This window comes from Xiphias gladius, chromosome 17, assembly GCF_016859285.1.
Source record: "Xiphias gladius isolate SHS-SW01 ecotype Sanya breed wild chromosome 17, ASM1685928v1, whole genome shotgun sequence".
Lineage (NCBI taxonomy): Eukaryota > Metazoa > Chordata > Actinopteri > Istiophoriformes > Xiphiidae > Xiphias > Xiphias gladius.
In genome coordinates, this window is record NC_053416.1 from 6,770,626 (window position 1) to 6,789,529 (window position 18,904).

Genomic DNA, 18,904 nt, shown 5'->3' on the forward strand with positions numbered 1-18,904 from the left:
ACAATATATAATCATTAGTAGCATCATTAGTGTAAAAACAGGTAAAAGCGTGTAGTTTTGTTTCAAGCAGAACTGTAGAACAAACCTTGCAGGACAGGACAGGAGCCAATTGGTCTCAGCCCTTAAATTATTCAAAAGAGCTCTGGCGGTATATTTACTCAGAAGTCACCAGCAGATGGTTCTTACTCACAGAGGCGAGGAACACTTTGACCCAATGACACTGACTCATTGTGTGACTATAAAAGGGTATTTGTCCTGCCCATTAATGGATTATATATCCAATACTATGCTGGATGCGGGGGAGGGGAGGGGAGGGGAGGGAGGGGGAGGGGGCAGCCATATGAGGAATTAATTGCAAGGTGTGATTGAAATGTAATTTATTTGTTAAATCTCAGAACAAACAAAGGCATCCCGGTAGACTAATGGTTAAGACACTTATGTCCCCGGCTTGACGGTGGCCAGGGGACCTTGTATTCTAGTAAAATTGAGAAACAAAGTCAGATTTCATTACACAACAGGGTACAGTTCAAATAAAATAGGCTACTGATATCTTTGGTCTGTTCCTTTTAAAATTCAGTCCTTTGATTCCTTAGCGGGAAGTCAAAAAAAAATTTTTTTTTTAATTAAATGAATATAGTTCACATACAACTTCACATCACATGAAAACATGGTGGGTTGTACACAGAATCATAGGTACAGTAGAATTACTGTGGGACATAAATGCCATGTATTCTGTTCAGATCGATATAATCAGAAAGCAGGAAGGAACAGGCTGTACTGTTTTTTTCTCTCAGCATCAGTTGCCAGGCTGCATCTCCACTTTGCCTCTTTGATCGTTACAGAAAAGACAGTACACTGCTGTGTTTGCATTCCTTAATCTTATCAGAACATTACAAAGTAAATTTATACAGCAAGGTCCAAGACATGGCCTTTAAACTGTAGACAAGGTTCAATCACAGTTATTTAAAAAAAACCAAAACGTGTACATTTGGAAATAAAAGAAAAAGTATATATCTAACAATGTGTAAATTGCACAAAAAAAAAAAAAAACAACCCACGAGTTCCTGAAAATTAGTTTCACTGATTAAAAGCGCATTTAGCTGCTAAATGCTCCAGTATATTCACCAGCTAGTCGCTAACTTTGCCCACCTCTGCGGGTACCGTACAGTGGAAAACCAAAACAGTGAGCTGCACAAGGCCAAAACATTGTGTAGAGCTGAAGGAAACAACAGAGTCAGGTATAAATTTATGTGTGGCTTTGTACTCGTTATTCATAAGTGAAAGAACAACAGAGTAACAGAGTATCAGAGTTTAGGAGCTTTTTACTACAGCTGAGTAGATGGTAATATAATATTGAGGCCTAAAACTTAAATCATACTGGAACCATGAAATGTACTTGAGCCAAGGACTCAAATAAAAGCACACATTAAAGAGTCTATAAAACAAGGTCTAAATTGAAAATGCCTGAGGCCAAATACAGCTGCATTTGCATATACTGTATTTGCATCGTTTTTAATGACAAATTTACAGTAAATTGAGTTAAGTTATTATGTTGAATGATTACATTTAATTTTTTGAAACTGACACCATGTTTTCTCATTGGACTTGTTGGATTTGTTCTTAGATTTTTTTATATACTTTCAAAATACATTAAAAAAAAAAAAAATTGTGTGTCACATAGCGACAATCAGTACTTTCTCTTCCCTAGTTTACGCTGCTAGGGAAGTCAGTGATGACTTTGCGGCATGAATTTCTGCAATTTAAAAGTTTCAATCCTGCGCAGAACTCCACGAGATATATTCATATAGAAAATAAAGTATATTGTTATAGTGTACCTTCAACCTATCTGGCTGTTGCTTGCTCTGACAGATGTAGCTGCAGCGTCATCATAAGAGTCACTTTCTCCGCACAAATCAAAGAAAATGAGCATAGAACAAGATTCCAGAGAGGATCTGTCTGTCCGCCTGTCTTTGTCAGCTAGTGGCATGATGGTGTTATCAGAAAACATCCTGTATGGGTGTTTACGCAATGCTACATCACATTTTCCGTACTGCATTTGCTGTACTGCCTCACAAATATGAACATTTGGTCCACTCTACTGTTTTTTTTTCTTCCAGTAGAAAAACCCTAGGGATCTGTTTGACTTCCTTTCATGAGTTACTTTACAGTCTCGTGCCTGTGCTGCTCAGGAGGACTCCTCTCTTTTCCACACTATCACCATATTCTTGTCACTGAGGGCCACCAGGTAGTGTAGCTCAGGGTCCATTGCTACGCTGTTGATGGAGGGGCCCTCTACTTGGCTGAGGCCCTTCCTCACCGGCGTCGGCCATTCCAACACCTGCCAAAACAAAGAAAGAAAAAAGGAGGGGGAAAAAAAAAAAATTTGAAAATTGTCTTTTACATAAAGTTCCCCTACAATATTTACTGAAAGCAGAGTTATAAACTAATGGGATATGTAGAGGAGATGGATACCTCAGTGGGCCTTATGGGTTTCCCAGTCTGGAAACTGTTGTTCTGGATGTTGTTGACGTGGTATGTCCATAGCCTGCCTTTGTCGTCACCACACACTATGTAGGCTTTGCCTAAAGAGAGGGGAACGAACGAGCGCACACACACGCGCACACACACACACACACGCACACACACACACACACACACACACACACACACACACACACACACACACACACACACACACACACAAAGTAGAACACCAGCCTGATTTCAGACAGGTTTTTTTTTTCTCTGCTACTCAAACACAGGGCTCAGGAAATAAGAGTATAATGGTTGAGCCTCAAACTGTGTAACTGGTTTGTGGCTGGACTGAAGCAGAACACACAGTAAAAAAAAAAAAAAAAAAAGCAAACAAACTGGAAATGCACATCGAAGAGCACTTATGTCCCCCTGCCGATGTTTGAAAGCAGTGATGTACTGGGGAGTAAACAGAGAACCACTCAGAATTTACAGAGAATGGTCAGCGTCCAATAACATGAGCTTTTACTGGCAGAGTTATAAACCTCTTTATCTGAGTCACATCACACTCAAAGTGCATTAAATGATGTAAAAGGGTGCTCAACAACTGAACTACTCATATGCAACAAACTACTGTATCTGTCCAAAGTTTTTTCCGACCATTTGTGCAGCAACTACTCACGATACTTGACACCTTAATTTTCAACAAAGTGTCAATACATTCATCAAATACAAAAAAAAATTAAGTGTAAACATTCAAAGAAAAAGTGCAAATGGAAAAAAAAAAACCTGCTGTCAAATAATATTATCTTGTCATTTGCCACCTTTGTGGCCCACTGCCGTCCACCCTAAACTATTTCCCATTAGAACTGCAGGTAATTCAGTCTGGCCAGCGCAATGAAACTGCATTCCACTGCCTCTGGCACCCCGTTTCTACTCAAAGTGAAATTAACCTTCTAAACTCTGCCAGATCTGCTTGACAGTATTTTATGTCACAATGTTATTTGTTCTTGAATTGTTTTTGCCTCTCACTTTTATGCTTTTTGTATGATTTTATAGTGCTTTCTTACTACTATCCGTCCGCTTTATATTAGGAGTGTCATTGCGGATTTTGTGTTTTGTTGAGCAAAAGCCCTTTTCCCATTTTGACATACAGCAATGTTCAATTTTGTTCTATTGTACTAAATGCACTTATATTGTGATGTTTATTTGATTTTAATTATGAGAAAGGTTACGCCGTACTGATTTTTTGTATCTTGGTAAACAAATAGCAATTGATGTCACTTAGGTACTGAAAAATTATATTTATAATCATATTCTGCGGTTTGATGCAAGATGGTTTCAGAATGAAAAACAAAAATGATAAATGGAGCTCTACCGATCAGATGACATGGACTTACCAGGACAGGTGTTGAGAGCCAGGTAGGGAATCTCAGTGTTGGCCCACTGCAGCTCAGCAAGAACCACGGCACACACCGCCCCGCTCTTCTTGTCAGGCCGCTGAGCCTTGGTCCTGCTCCAGCTCCACAAGTAAATGGAACCATGCATGTAGTTCTTGGAGGCTAGATACCCATAATGACCCACAAGTGCAACAGAGGAGAAAAGACAAGATAATGGAAGTAAAATTAGGGACATTAATTTAAAAAAAAAAAAAAAAAAAAAGAGAGATGGGGGCACAATGTAAGAATGGCTAAAAACAAATGAGGAGGAATATTTTATAGGTCCTGTAAATAAAACTACTGTAGGTAGCTGCAAGAGGCTCACTCACCCACTATGTCGTCAGTAAGGAAACTCAGGCCGTCAATGGTGTGGTAGTCATGGTCTTTGTCTTCCTTCTGATATATGGGAAAACTTATCTCCATCTCCTTGGACCTACTGAGGAAAGAAAACACACACCATATGCTACTGGTTGGTCTATCTGTATAGTTTTATACATTTAACAGATTTTTTTTTAGAAGATTTTTTATTTTTTCTGCTTAAGACATGATAATTATTGCAGTGCTTCTAAGGAGGGCGAGACATGCAGGTGTGTGCCGTTCTCTTTACATTAAGGCAATGGCACTGAGTTCAACTGAATTGGAAATGTTAAAAAGGTCCAATATATTAAGATTGGCGTCATGACATTTACATAAAAGTTACTTGGACGCTGATTCACATATTAGACCAATACGTGAAATTGCCATCATATTTACATAATGTCTGACCCGATTAAAGTCAATATTCTGCCACCAGAACTTAGTTCAGGTGGGTGGTTTGGTTTCAAGCAGTGGTTGCACTGTACAGAACACCCAACTGAAACCAGCTGCTGGAGGCAGAACGGTCTATCTACACATAAATAAATATCTGACATCCCTCACCATTTCTCCTCTTTTAAAGGTTATCTCAGATAAATAAATCTGAGTTAATCTTTAAAAGAAAAAAAAAAAAAGGCCTGGATCAGTCCAAAGTCCCTTTGTAAGAATGCCTGCACTCTAAAAGGTCTTCAAAGCAAGCTGATATTCATGGATACAAAAACACAAACATATGCACACACATAAACGCACTTTAAATGCCTTTACCTTTTTGTGGTGTTGTTGGTACCGAGTTGTGTGTTGAAGCAGTGCAGGCCGTCCTCGCAGGCAGTCAGTAGGTGAGCGCTGGGGGAAGTGGGAGGGAGGCAGATGTGCAGAGGGGTGGCACCGATTTCCAACAGCAGTAGCTGACTGGAGGGATAAAACAGAGCAGAAATACTGTCAGTTTCACAGCCCGAAAGCTCTCACCTACCCTGCTGGACCCACTACATCATACAACGGAGACTCCAAAAACATCCATTTTAATTCTGGAGGAGAACCCAAGGTTTTTTCAGATACTGAATATCTACCAGTAAGATGATAAAAACAAGTGTAGGATTTTTTCCAATCAAAAATGTGATTGTGCGGCCAAAAAATGTTACAACTTTGTTACAGAATTGGAAAAAAAAAAAAAATAATACTAACTTTCTGATCAAAATGTTATTTTAAAGACAAATCTCTGGCTTGTGAAATACCCAAGCAGAAATACTCACACAACTTTGAAGTTGTACTGGCTGTCCACTCCACCGATGTCCCACATTACTATCTTGTTATCGTATGATCCGGCTACAAGAGAAAAGGTGAGGGATGAATAAATGCTTGGGTCCTACGCTGCTAGGGAAGCATGAGGATGATTGCGAAAGGACTGTCAAGTATGCCAAGTCAGGTATGAACCAACTGTGACTGCTCAAAACTTTACAGGTACAAAGAGGAAGAAAAGAAAATATGACTAGCCTCAGCTAGTGTTTGCCCCCATTGTAGCAATGTCGCCTGTTACCCGTACAATGTACTAAGTACAATTAATACTGATAGACAAAATGCCCTAACCGATGACAACAAGACCTAAGTTGTCGTAAATTGAAATATCCTTTCATCCTTTCATCCGTCTGATGTTGGACCTCTGAAATGGGAGGCTGTCAAACAATCAGATCTCTTAATGTTGGCCCTTTATCTGTAGGAAGTAACCAAGACTCACTGAAGAGAAAGTTTCCCTGGTGGTGGTTGAAGCGGAGGACAGACAGCGACTTGCGGCTGGCTCTGAACTCCCCATAGGCCACGTTGTTCCTGGGGTGGATCAGCTTGACCAGGCCTCTCTTTCCACCGGCTGCCAGAATGCTGCAATGTTGAGCCGAGGCCCCGCCTCCCCTGGACATCAACACTGTGGACCAGGCCAGGGAGAAGAACTCCTGTTGTGAGGAAAAACACGTGAAGACAACATCAGACAAAAACCTCAAGCCTTTTTTATGATACGAATAGTCAATTTTATCCACACATCATCGGCATTTTCTGGCATTAGGCCACCACCACAGTTTTATTACGCCCACCACAGATTTATAAATACTGACGATAAGAAAATCTTTAACTTTAATTCATACGCTAGGTGTGCTTATGACCACAAAATTCATACTGGCTAATTAAGAACAGCTTAAGTACGTGAGCACAAAACTTTCACCAAAGGAAAAAAAAAAATTGGGAGGAGATTTCTTGTAATTATGACTCTGTATCTTGCAATTACGGGAAAACTCTCTCACAACTACAAACAAGAGAAAGCTCAGATTTTGATCACAAGGATGGATATAATTAACTACAATGATGTCAAACCAAAGACAAGTCTAATCCTTAGGACAAGCTATTGTAGAGTCAGAATAAATGGAGCAGACCTCCCCGGGAACTTTGTACTTCTTCATCACCATCCCCGTTTCACAGTCAATCACACAGAGAGAGTCTCCACCACAGGTTGCAACCAAACGGCTTCCTCCACTACCACCTGTGAGTACAGGAATAGAAGATGAGTTTATTTCTGTTTTCCTGTGAACATAGTTATAGGAAAGCCTTTGAAATATATTTACAAATTCAAAGCCTTTCATTTTGATCATATAAGCCTCCTTTAAAAGGCTTTGTGGCTGCCCTGACAAATGTGAGGGAACAGTTTCTCTCAACATGGTCAACAATACCAGTGGAATCTGGCAGCGGCTGGAAAGCACAGGCCCACAGCTGCGTAGAGAAATCCTCCGAGTTGTCCTGTTTACTGTGGCACTGGAGTACATGGAGAGGCTTCAGGCACAATGGCTGTGGGGTTGAAATGTGGACAAACAGGAAGGCGGAAAAAGGGAGATAGAGTAAATGGGAGGAAATGGACTTTAATGAGATGACATTCTGACATTACCGACAACTGGGCTGAACAGATATAAAGCTGAACAATGAAAAGAAAGGCACTTGCAGTGAATATCAGTATTCAGTTCGAAGCTACACTAGCGACTCTGTGAGGCTGCGCTTAGGAACAGCAGTGCTTTGAGCTAAATGCTAATGTAAGCATGTTAACACGCTGAACTCTATAGCGGCAGTTATAATGTTTCCCACGTTCACCATCATAGTTAAGTGTATTAGCACGCTAAAATTTGATTAGCATTAAACACAAAGCACAGCTGACGGGGACATGTACCTGTACAAGTATGTCCGCGCCAAATTTTAATCGCAATGCATTTAATAGTTTTGGAGCTTTCACTCAAAACCACAAATGTGAACCTCGTGATGGCACTCAGTCAGAGGATCACCAAAGTCATTGAGATTCATTCTGCGGGAGCTGTGAATGACTGTACAAACTTTCATAGCAATCCATCCAATAGTTTTTGAGATATTTTAGTTTGGCACAAAACAGTGGACCAATATGCTAAAAATCCAATACTATAATTATATACTTCAGACCCTTCTTCGAAAACATTTGGATTTTTCCTCGAATATTCAGGGCAAATTTCGTGAAAGTCTGGCCAATAATCATTGAGATATCTTGGGTTACTCTGGGCCAAAGGGGACAGGTATGTACTGAGAAACTAACCTTTAAACATCAACATCACTATCCAAAAAAAAAAAAAAAAAAAAAACAATTAGCAGACAAAACAACTGCAGACTTTGGACTAGACTGAACTCCAAACAGACAATGTGTAACCTCAGTCTTTTCGCAAACTATTATTTCAGTTATTAAATAAGTTCTTGGAGCTCCAAAAACAGAACCTTTGCTTTTGTGGTCCTACAAACTGTAATTGCATTGGGAATAAAACAGTATTTAAAAGCTGTATTGACATTACCTGTGTCTTGCTGCAGCTCTTCACTGTAGGCAGCATGTCAGTATCTCTCTGCAGCTTTTTGGCTTTTTTGTTGATACCTTCCTTCTGTTTAATCTGAGCTCCATCCTCTTTGGTTTGTGGCATTTTAGAAGCTCTCCTGGGTGTCTCTGCCCTCGTCTGTTCTTTGGTGGGGGTTGAGGGAGGCTGACTTGTCTTGCGGGGGCTCATCCTGACGGTGTTGGTCAGGGGTAGAGTCTTAGGTTTGAGGCGGAGGCTAGATTTGCGAGGACTGTCTTCAACTGATGAGACTGGGAGATCTGCGCAGAACTTTTTGCGAGGCGTCAAGGTTATTTTGGTGTCCATTTCAGTTTTTTTCCTCTTGGTAGGAGTCGAGATTTCCTGAAAAAGGCAAAATGCACGGTATGACCTTTAAACCAACTCCAGGACTAATCATTTACAGATTCAATATCCTATATTTTCTATACTATTCCTTGAATTTATTAAGCACCACTGCTGTGGGTATGGATATTCTCACAATTGCCACACAACTAACAGTGGTGGTGGATCGAGAACAGTTTTGAATATTCTCAGTATTGCCCAGTGACCAAATCCCCTGATTAGATCCATGCTGAGCTAAAAGCAGTAATCCACCAGTATGGAGGAAGCCACCATTGGAGTCTAAAGACACTGTACAGTTTGAGATTCACAATGACCATCCCATCAAGTTTGGTACAGACATCATGTTAAAGTAGGTCATCTTTCGAATTCTTACACAGTTCTCTTTTGTATAAGTAGACTCATTGCTCTCTGGTTCTTTCTTTGGTTCTATCAGGGAGCGCAGGTACTCCTTAGCCAAAATCGCCACCTAAAACCAAAGGAGACAAGGAGACGAAGAGACGGTGACTAAAAATGACAGAAGGCAACACAAAAGAAAATGACAATATCGTTAACATCCTGAACTTACCTTCCATTTGGTGAAGTCAGAGACTGAACTGGGTCCAAATTTAACCTGCTGACAGGCAGTGTTGACAAAGACTGTCTCCAAGGTGGACAGTTTCTCTGCTGTGATGGGATCCGGGAGATGGAAGCTCTTCTCCCAAACTGCAATCATCTAAAAATAACCAAAGACAGTTTGTGCACTGACAGTAGGAAAAGCCTGCACAGTAAAATGGTGCTGTACTACCACATTTGCAGTAGAAATATTTCAGTACTGAAATACTGTAACCAAACTCTCAGTGTGGCATCATTCTTAGCCTATAACAAGACTCAGTATAGAGTATAATACTGGATTACTGACACAACTGTCAAAATAAGCCATCTGTTTCATACCCTGGTCCTCAGGTTCTCACTGTAGACGTAGCGCAAGTGGTTGGCAGTAGTACTGACATCTTTACCATTGTAAATCCTCAGGTTGGGCAACAACACCATCAGCTTGTTATTATCACTCACCTGAAGAAAAAAACGCAACATTTACTATCAAGCCTAAGACCCAGTGAGGTGTCATTTTAATTTTGAAAGGACTACTGAAAACTAAATACTAAAAGGCATGGTTACATTTCATTTCCATCCTGTGAAATTGCCCCGAAAAAAGAAAAAGAAGAAAAAAAAAAAGACATAATGTCGCAAATATAAATAAAAATAAGAGGAATCAGTGCAATCGCAAATTGCAAACAGTGTTTGAGACGCATCCATTTGTAGTCTAGTAGTAAGATAGTAAATATAGTAATGAAACAGGTCAGAGGTCACAGTGCAGTAATTCTGACCTGCACGTTTTGTCTCAATCACAGAATTGACAGTTTAAGAGTTGCATTATGAAAGTGTAGCACCCAGTGTTTTGGAGCTTAATCCATACCAGGGAGTAAAAAGGATCAATTTTGACCAGTCTTTTCTTAAATCTCTGTTTTTTTCCCCCCTCAGATCCAATTTATTGAAGCACAGTATCAAAAATTGCTCAAACTCTCTCTAAAAAGCTTTTTACATGAGTCTAAAAAGTGACATCTGTGCTAATAATACAGTTTTCATGTGATACTGGGTTACACTAAAACAGGCGTGAATGCAGGAAGGTTCTTTGTGGTTATCAAACGCATTAAATAAAACAAAAGGCGCCTGGATTGCCTTATGCCCTGCCATGATCTCCATAACAAAAGCACACGTAGAAATGTCATCCGTCTGTTATCTATACCCACTAATCCCGTGCAGGATATTGGGGGCTAAAGCTTGTTCCAGTTCACTTTTAGTGAAAGGCAGGGAACACCCTGGACAGTCTTTCTATCTATCCGTTGACAATTCACACAGACGACCATTCACACTCACATTTATACCTCCAAGCAATTTAGAGTGTCCAGTACACATAATTTACATTTCTTTGGACAGATACAGCGAGAACATGCAAACCCCAGATGTAAAGGCCCAAGCCGGCTGGTGGAATAAAACACAGAAATTTCTTGCTGTGAGGCGACATTGATAACCACTTTTTAAGCTGCAAGAGAGATGACAAGACAAGTGTGAACATGACATTTCTGCCCCAGAATTACTCTTAGCCATGTCCTCACAGTGATATAAAGGTTGTCCTCCATCTTAAGTTCTTCCAGACTGCTCAGAGACTCAAGAGTTGTAACATCCTCCATCTGGTTGTCGCTGAGGTCCAGGTAGCGAAGCGAAGGCAGCCTCAGGTTCCTGGGCATCTCCTGCAGTCGGTTCCCGGACAGATCCCACCGCTCGAGGGACTGAAGACAGGACAGCAGCCGGACTGGCAAGTCCTGAAGCTTCAGCCCCAGCTTAGATAAACTGAGGAGCACAGAGCTTCAAGTTAGAGTTTCCACGTAGTATGAAATCAAATCCAATATAGTGTTATTTAATGATTATCTTGTGTCCTAGGTGGCAACTTTTGTTTTGATCTCGCATTATTTACTTCAAAACGGTAGTTAACACTGGGGTTCTGCAATCACATACACAAACAATGTCATACAAAAATGAATCAGTATTTTATACGCATTCATGTTTTTCATCCTTTCTTAAAAAGACACCGTCATTTCAGAACTTCCCTTTCAAACTATTTCCTAAGTTGTACTTTTAATCAGTCCTAAACTCAATCTTGCTGCCTACGCTGCCCATAGGCAATACTGACATAAAAAAAAATGCAACTTTAACTACAAGGGGTCACAAGCTGACACCTACAGAGCAAACACTAACATAAAGAGACAAAAAACAAAAAACAAAACGCTTACTTCAGTGTCTTGATTTGCTCCAGTTTGTTTGTTTTTGGAGAGCCTTTCTCCAGTAGAAGTTTCTCAGTTATTTTCTCCATTGATTATCTGTAGGGAGGAACACAAAAAAAGGAAACAACTGTAGAGCAAGGATGGAGTAATACAGAGTTAAAGGAAGATTCAAGTCTGGGTGTGAAAAGAGATTTAACAGACAGCATCACACCCAGCAGTGTGATGGGCGTGATGCTGTCTGAGGACACTCCCGTACGTGAACAAGCACATTGGTGAGGCAATACACACTCCTTTGGATGGTTTCACACACTCCCACTGATCAACAGTTGGTGGCGGTAATGCCCCGGGAAATGGCAGCAAAGGAAGAGGAACGCTACTTTGCAAACATGGATGTAAGCAGTGCAGATTTTAAAAGAGATATTTAAAACAAATTGGCTTTACCGCCATTTTATAAGGATTGAAATGTGTTCATCGAAATTGTTAAGCCCAAAAAATACGCGCAATGCATGTAAACTTCACAGGGTACCCTCAAGTGACAAAGGGCAGTGGTTCCTAACTTTTTTCTTTGTACCCCCACAGCCCTATGAGATGAGTTCAAAAACCTCTTCATCAACACCAGCCCAATATGTTCTAAATTTGCTCATTTTAATCAATTTTATTCCAGATGTTAATTGAAATTATTAATCATTCAACAGTGGATTACAATATTTATTGTACAATATTTACATATTTATTGATTTTATATTTTTTCATACAATACACAGAGAACCTTGAACTGTCTGTGTTTAGGCTTGGTCTCTTTTCTCTCCCTCGGTTTCAGTTAAATTTGCATCTGTACTCCTACCACACGCAGAGGCCTTTGACCTCTCAGCTCATCTGCTGGCTCGTTTTAACATATTCAGCTGCAGCACATGATGTTGGGGCATTCGAGTCCTGTTACTGGGAGGCAGGGCCTGGCGAGATCGGCCTATTGTTAGTGGTGGGTTTTTTAGGTTACTGTTACAACAAACACCCTTAAGATCAGCCAAACAAATATTTGTAAACCCGTTGGTGTGTTTATGATCCACCCAAATCGCAAGCATGCAGATGAAATCGGAACGTCTGCTCCCCTCCACTACTTTTCCACATACCCGCTGGGGCACAAGCCTCCCTTACTGGAGAATCAGCTATAGGTATTAACAAATCAACCTTGTAATATGCAGCCATTGTTCATCTTTTCAACTCTCCTAGTTCTGAATACATGTGATTGTTACAGTAACGTGTGACCGATTTCCTCTGTGTGGTCCACTGCATGGGACCCTCCTCTGTTTAGTCTTTTTCCTTGTTAATTGTTTACTTAGCAAACAAAATCTCCTTGTAATTTTATCTTGCCGAATCTGTTCAATGAATAAAATCTCCTCTGCAATAAAAACACACCTTCGCTGAGTGTATACAAACCACAACACTCACAAGTTTCAGTCACAATTTTAGCTTCTGTAACTCGAACAGCAGCTTATCCGACATGTTGTCTTAGCTTCATAAACTCGGTTTTTTTAGGCTACACCAGGATATATTTGTTGAAGGAAATGATAGTACTTCAATGCGAAATGTTTTTGGTTTTTTTTCTAAGAAACAACGGAGCGTAGCTAGCCAAGCTGGAAGCAACGCCTGCCTTTCCTTTGTGTCTCTAGGCTATTAAGTTAACATTATTGACAATAAACCAATTATTTTTGACTTTCATTGAACTACCCAATCGTTTATCTTACATAGGCAAACACCAGGTTTATGATTTTTGTTTTTCTTCTAATATTTCTGGATAATTTTACTTACCGAGACTTCAGCGACTTCAGTGAACTTTCTGCCTCCCGTAGAAACCGAGCTTTCCCGGGGAAACGCTACGTACTTCCGGTGGGCGTGTTTGAAAGCGCCAGACTTTTCTTACCCTGAGTTGAGCCTGCCAGGCAAAATATACTGCCCGTGGAAACTTGCAAATATTCACATTTGAAAGCCTGGAACATGTTCATCTGTGGCTTTTTTTTTTTTTTTTTTTTTACTTTTCAAAAGGCTTTATGATTAATCTGTGATCAAACTTGTTGCTTAATAATTTCGCCAGTCGGCTAATTGATTAATCAGCAGATCATTTCTGCTCTAGAATACTGGTTAATTTCTGGCTGGCAACAACAAATCTTTGCCCAGGGCCGCCATAGAAGGCTAATCCAGCCGTGTGTAGAATAAAGGTGGCTTGCCACCGAAAACAGATTCTCAGTGTGTTAATAAATTTGAAGTTTCGTGCATAACAAAGAATTAAACCGGTGTTGTTAAAATATCTAAATTACATATGGCAAGATGTAAATATTCAAAGATTTCTTCAATGTTTTCGGCTTTTGAAAATGATTTAAGACTTTACTTTAAATCTTGAAAAATAAACTCAAGTTTAAATATGTCTTAAAACTATGTGAATACATTGTAGTATATATCTGGTACCAATCTACTTTAAGTCCCCCTATTGCGTATTTGTAATATATAGTATATACACAATTAATAAATGGTTTATAAAAACAGACTATAGTGTAGTTGTGCGCAGATGTAAGGACATTTTCGGAAGTGTTTATTCATGTACAGTATTTGTCATTATAGTGTGTTATAAACCATTTATTAAACGTTCACATACTGCTTACAGATGGTAAATATAAGGAATGGAAATGAAGTATTCCGATTTATTTTTAAGCCCTTAAATCTTTATCCTTATACTGTATTATATGTTATAATATGCTATATTATATTATGTTTGTTTATTTCATTAACGTATTCATTTGTATTTGTACTTATTTATTTATATATTTCTTGTATGTTTTATAAATTTATTGGTTAATTTAAAAAAAAACTTTTAAAAATAAACTTGTCTTCCCCTTTTAGTTTTCTAATCGAAAAAGGGGTTATTTAATCCTCAAAAGTTTTTAATAATATTCATAAAATAGATGGTGAGTGGGTCCACAGGCTTCGTTAGGTGGCGATATTCCTTTATTTTGGTGGGTTGGTTGACTGTCAACACCAGAAGAAGCCGCGGGAAGATGGCTCCTGACAGGACGGACGCTGCCACTTCGTGTGGGTGCAAAGGCATTCGGCGGTGTCTCATGTGTGAAAAGTTTAAGCGAAAAGGACAGTTGGAGCCGAGTGGACCTAAGGTAAATACTTCTGATTTAAAACTGTATTTAAAATTGTTCCCTTTTTTTTTGTTTTTTTTTAGCAGGAAAAAAGACGCAGCTATCGCTAGCACCAGTCACAATACAGCTACGGGAGCCCTGACAGGACAATCCGTCTTCGCTCAAAACGTTATTACTGAATTTAAAAAAAAAAAAAAAGCTTTTCACTCCCATACTTCTACGCGCCCACTCGAAAGCAGTGGTGGAGGAAGTATTCAGATCCTTTACGTAAAAGTACTAATTACACACTGTGAAATACTCCAGTACAAGTCCTGCATAGAAAGCATTACTTCAGTAGAAGTTGGCAAGTATAATCATGATAATGTACATGACTATTATACTCTTATATTCTATATCATTAATTATTATTACTGATGCATTGATGTGTAAGCAGTATTTCACCGTTACAGCTGGTTGAGGTGGAGCGCATTTGTAACTATATTTGTACAGGACTGCAACTAAGGAGCTTGATTGATCTTGAAAATAATGAGAAATGAGCATCGCGGCTTCCCAGAGGCCAAAGCGACGCCTTCAAATGTCTTGTTTTGTCAACCAGTAGTTTTGTAATTTTAATTATTAAAAGTAATTACAAGATGTGAAATGCAGGAAATCCCCCAAATACGAGATGATGGAACCATGAAATTGTGCAGCAATTTTGCATGAAAAATTACTTAAATGATTGATTCACTGTCGATTGACAGATCGGTGGATCAAATAATGGTTTCAGCTCTACTTGTACGTCCCGTTGAGTGGTTAAATTTATAACAAAGGATCATATTTTAGAAGCTCTTCGTGTGTTCTGTATGTAAAAATCCTAAAACGTAAAGTAACTTATAACTATGGAAGGCATATGAATGTAGTGGAGTAAAAAAGTGACATCAAAAGAAAATACTTAAGTGCAACTACCTAAAATTTGTACTTAACTACAATACTTAAATAAATGTACTTAGTTGCATGACACCGCTGTCAGAAAGGATCTTTTTTGTTTATGTCAGTACATTTTAGACTTACGCTGCTTCACTGCTTGACTGTTTGACATTGCACCTCCTAGACAGGAAATGACTAAAGTCATTCGCCTGCCAGTTTTCTGAGACTGATATTAATTCCATACTGTAAAACTGTGGTTCATTATCAGAAATAACAATACAAGGAATGTTATGTCTTGGTAATGTAGAGTAGACCAAACATAATTATCATTTTTTTGTTTTGTGTTTTCTTTTAATGTGAAGGTTGTGCATCGTTTCCTCTACAATCCTGAGACGAGGCTGGCCCTTTGCAAAGATGCCAAGGCTGCAGCCTTTCCCTTTCCTGGTGTCTTCCTGTGGGAGAACTTCATATCAGAAGAGGAGGAGAAGGCTCTGATAAGCACGATGGACCAGGATGTGTGGAATCAGTCCCAGTCCGGTCGAAGGAAACAGGTTATATGGAGTACATGGTCCAACATTTGCTTGTCTAACTCTGCAGATTATAACACATAAAACCAAATTAATAGGGCGCATTCAATATTTGTGTAGCATCAATACATTTGATGATAACATTCTTTAAATGTATATTAGATATATGTAAATTCTCTTTAACTTCTTGGCAGTTTGCTGCAAGTTATATCCCCATTGTTTACGGTCTTTATAATTTAGGGTCGTTTGATTCAGATAATGACACTCCCTGCACACACACGCTGGTGCCTGCAGATATTCTGGCTGATTAGACAAATACTTACGAGAATCATGAAGGTGTAACTTGTCCCGACCATATAGATGCAGTTACACTAATAAGGGAATCACAGGTGTCTTATCAATCATGTAGTGAACACGCCGACACAGTCCAATCAAACTATAATACAGTTAGTGTAAATCCACAATTGTTCTTGAATTTCCCATGAAAATTATTATAATTGTTGTTGTTGTTGTTGTTGTAGTAGTAGTAATAGTAGTAGTAGTAGTAGTAGTATTATCTGATGAAATAAACAAATGTCTCCTCTCCTGTTGTTGCAGGACTTTGGTCCAAAAGTGAACTTTAAGAAAAGGAAAGTGCGTGTGGGCGGCTTCAGTGGTCTCCCTGCTTTAAGCCAAAAACTAGTGCTCAGGTTGCAGCAAGAGCCAAGTCTAGCAGGATTCCAACCAGTGGAGCAGTGCAATCTGGATTACCATCCTCAGCGGGGCTCCGCCATCGATCCACACCTAGATGACTCCTGGCTGTGGGGCGAGCGCCTGGTCACCATCAATATGTTATCAAACACTACACTCACCATGTCGCTTGAACAGGGTCTGCCTGAGCTGGGACTAGGAGAGGAAGTACATGTAGCTGTGCACCTTCCTCGCAGATCTTTAGTAGTGTTATACGGTGAGGCACGGCATCGATGGAAGCATGCCATTCATAGGGAGGATGTTCGCGAGCGCAGAGTTTGCAGCACTTACAGAGAGCTTTCTGCAGAGTTCTTACCTGGAGGGCAGCAGGCAGAGCTGGGAGCTCAGCTGTTGAACATCGCTTTGAGCTTTCAAGGAACTCCAATATAAGGTGTTCTGATGATGCAGAGGAAGGCTGTACTATCAGAGGTGGGAGTCTAGACTGCTGGGACCGGTCGTGAACTGTGTCTCATTTCAGGTTTGCCTCCTTGAGCAGAATGAAGACGTGTGCTTCAGAGGGCTGAGGGCTTGTAGGCCGAACCCGTGCCTCTTCTCCAAGTGTGAAGGATTCACAATAGTGTCGTCACCACTTCCCGCCCACTCAAGAAAAAACATTTCCATAGTTGGCATAACTAATTAAGAAACAGAGGTGACAAATGAAAGGAAAATTAATCATAAAGTGTCTGTGTGAGATGATGTTCCACCGTGAGAACAGCGTCAGTGGTCGTTCATTTAGATTCTCCAAGCCTTTGTAACTCTGTTAAAAGGAAAAACAGCATATTTTCTCATTGGGTCTTTTGACGACGGTGGTGGAGAACGCTGTCTTAACAGGTTGAGGTCTGGTGAGTGTGAAAGACCAAGGAATATGAATCACATCATTTTCATACTCCCCAAACTATTCAGTGAACCTTTGTGCCCCATATGGAAGCACCTGCGTAGATGTTATAATTATAATCTTATAAACATTATACACATGGTAATTTACATTGTTGACTCCTGTGGTGTCGATTCTCATATCAGCACTAGATAGTGCTAGAGTTACAGATTTTCAAATCCTAATCACAGAAGCTTTAGTGAATTGTTTTATCAAGTTATGAAAGACTCTCAACGTCCCCTGTAAACGGCCAATGTGATGGCAAAAGCAAAAAAAACAAACAAGTAAATTGTTAAATTAAACCGCAAATTTCCATCTAAAAACTGTAGGTATTTTTTTCAGCGTTTCTGACCTGCTGTCCTTCATAAATGTAGCTGTTAATATTGTTGTTAATAATCTGAATAAGCAGTTGACACCACAGACAGAAAAATATCAAAAACTATTACCGGTTACATTGAAATATTTTACCAGAATATACTGGTTACCAGTCTTTTAAACAAATCCATGGAAATGGAATTGAAACAAAAACTTTCAAAGCTTCAAAAATGAAAAAGAAAAAGTTCTGTCACCGGAAAGCTACTCTGTACTGCATTTGTCCTTGTTTGTCTTAAATTATGCTTAAATGGTTTCACTTGAATGTTAGTGGTTGCAAGCCATGGATCTGAAGCTCTGTTTGTACAGATCCTCACTTTTTTTTCAGACACAGGACGAGAAACACATGCAGAAGGAGCCCCGAAGGCTCGAGACCAGCTGTCTTTACAGACAGTATTTTCCTGCAGTCCTCAATCTTTTCCATCTTTGTCTTTTTAATAAAAAGAAAAAATATATTTTCACCCTTACTCACTTTGCTTCACTTTGTTATTTATGTAAAATGTGCGTTTACATTTACTGCAGTTGTGACTGGAAAGGGGGTGTCACAGATTTCATCCCAACATACACCAGCGTGTCCATGCTTGGCTCTGCGTCGTTCAGCTGTGATGTGAAGAAAATGGCCACCCAGAAGCACAGCCGGCTCCAGCAGACGCTGCAGTGCCGGGATTCATCATAGTAATTAAGTGGTTGTTGGTGTGAACGTCATCTCTCTGCTGCAGCTCACATGTTGTCAGACAAACCTTTAAAGGACCATAGTAGGGCTTTTTTTGGTTTAGGTCCTTTTACTACTACTAATGAATCATTTACAACTGAGTGATTTTCAGTCTATGTCGTGGTGTTTTAGGACTCTGAATGTGTCTCCCAGGATGCAATTGCTTTCCACTGATACAGCCACACACTTGTCAGACAACCAATATTCACACATCAGTTCATCTAGTCTGCAAAATAAACTATTTGAACAAAAATGAACTAACTGTCTTGTATTTCCCCTCAGAATTCTGTTCCTTCATATAGAAAGTATTATCGAACAGTTAATGAATATTTAATTA

General features: G+C 39.6%; 2 protein-coding genes across 4 annotated transcripts; one reads left to right on the forward strand and one right to left on the reverse strand.

Annotated features, from left to right (window-relative positions):
* Positions 1 to 380: 380 nt before the first annotated feature.
* Positions 381 to 13,193, reverse strand: lrwd1 (leucine-rich repeats and WD repeat domain containing 1). Its single transcript, XM_040149539.1, has 16 exons — positions 13,114 to 13,193; positions 11,314 to 11,400; positions 10,639 to 10,873; positions 9,416 to 9,535; positions 9,051 to 9,197; positions 8,859 to 8,951; positions 8,108 to 8,485; positions 6,977 to 7,091; positions 6,683 to 6,789; positions 5,998 to 6,208; positions 5,516 to 5,588; positions 5,031 to 5,174; positions 4,241 to 4,347; positions 3,873 to 4,034; positions 2,473 to 2,582; positions 381 to 2,338 (listed from the first exon to the last, which is right to left on the reverse strand). The coding sequence occupies exons 2-16, from the start codon at positions 11,391 to 11,393 to the stop codon at positions 2,186 to 2,188; spliced, it is 2,235 nt and encodes a 744-aa protein (XP_040005473.1). The 5' UTR covers positions 11,394 to 11,400; positions 13,114 to 13,193; the 3' UTR covers positions 381 to 2,185.
* A 1,117-nt stretch (positions 13,194 to 14,310) lies between these two features.
* Positions 14,311 to 18,786, forward strand: alkbh4 (alkB homolog 4, lysine demthylase). Of its 3 annotated transcripts, none has more exons than XM_040149645.1 (4): positions 14,311 to 14,468; positions 15,716 to 15,904; positions 16,478 to 16,826; positions 18,378 to 18,786. In XM_040149645.1, the coding sequence occupies exons 1-4, from the start codon at positions 14,355 to 14,357 to the stop codon at positions 18,464 to 18,466; spliced, it is 741 nt and encodes a 246-aa protein (XP_040005579.1). In that variant the 5' UTR covers positions 14,311 to 14,354; the 3' UTR covers positions 18,467 to 18,786. The 3 variants fall into 3 exon arrangements, with proteins under 3 accessions (XP_040005579.1, XP_040005578.1, XP_040005577.1); XM_040149644.1 differs by lacking the exon at positions 18,378 to 18,786 and adding an exon at positions 18,184 to 18,359; XM_040149643.1 differs by lacking the exon at positions 18,378 to 18,786 and having other exon boundaries at positions 14,315 to 14,468; positions 16,478 to 18,357.
* The last annotated feature ends 118 nt before the right edge of the window (positions 18,787 to 18,904 follow it).

Excerpts from the sequence above, each read along its gene's own strand:
- alkbh4 (XM_040149643.1), top strand. The coding sequence starts at position 14,355 with ATGGCTCCTGACAGGACGGACGCTGCCACTTCGTGTGGGTGCAAAGGC. Across the intron at positions 14,469-15,715 it reads TGGAGCCGAGTGGACCTAAG|GTTGTGCATCGTTTCCTCTA; the intron begins GTAAATACTTCT and ends TTTAATGTGAAG. Across the intron at positions 15,905-16,477 it reads AGTCCGGTCGAAGGAAACAG|GACTTTGGTCCAAAAGTGAA; the intron begins GTTATATGGAGT and ends CTGTTGTTGCAG.
- lrwd1 (XM_040149539.1), bottom strand. The coding sequence starts at position 11,393 with ATGGAGAAAATAACTGAGAAACTTCTACTGGAGAAAGGCTCTCCAAAA. Across the intron at positions 9,198-9,415 it reads GTGAGAACCTGAGGACCAGG|ATGATTGCAGTTTGGGAGAA; the intron begins GTATGAAACAGA and ends GGTTATTTTTAG. Across the intron at positions 8,486-8,858 it reads CTTATACAAAAGAGAACTGT|GAAATCTCGACTCCTACCAA; the intron begins GTAAGAATTCGA and ends TGCCTTTTTCAG.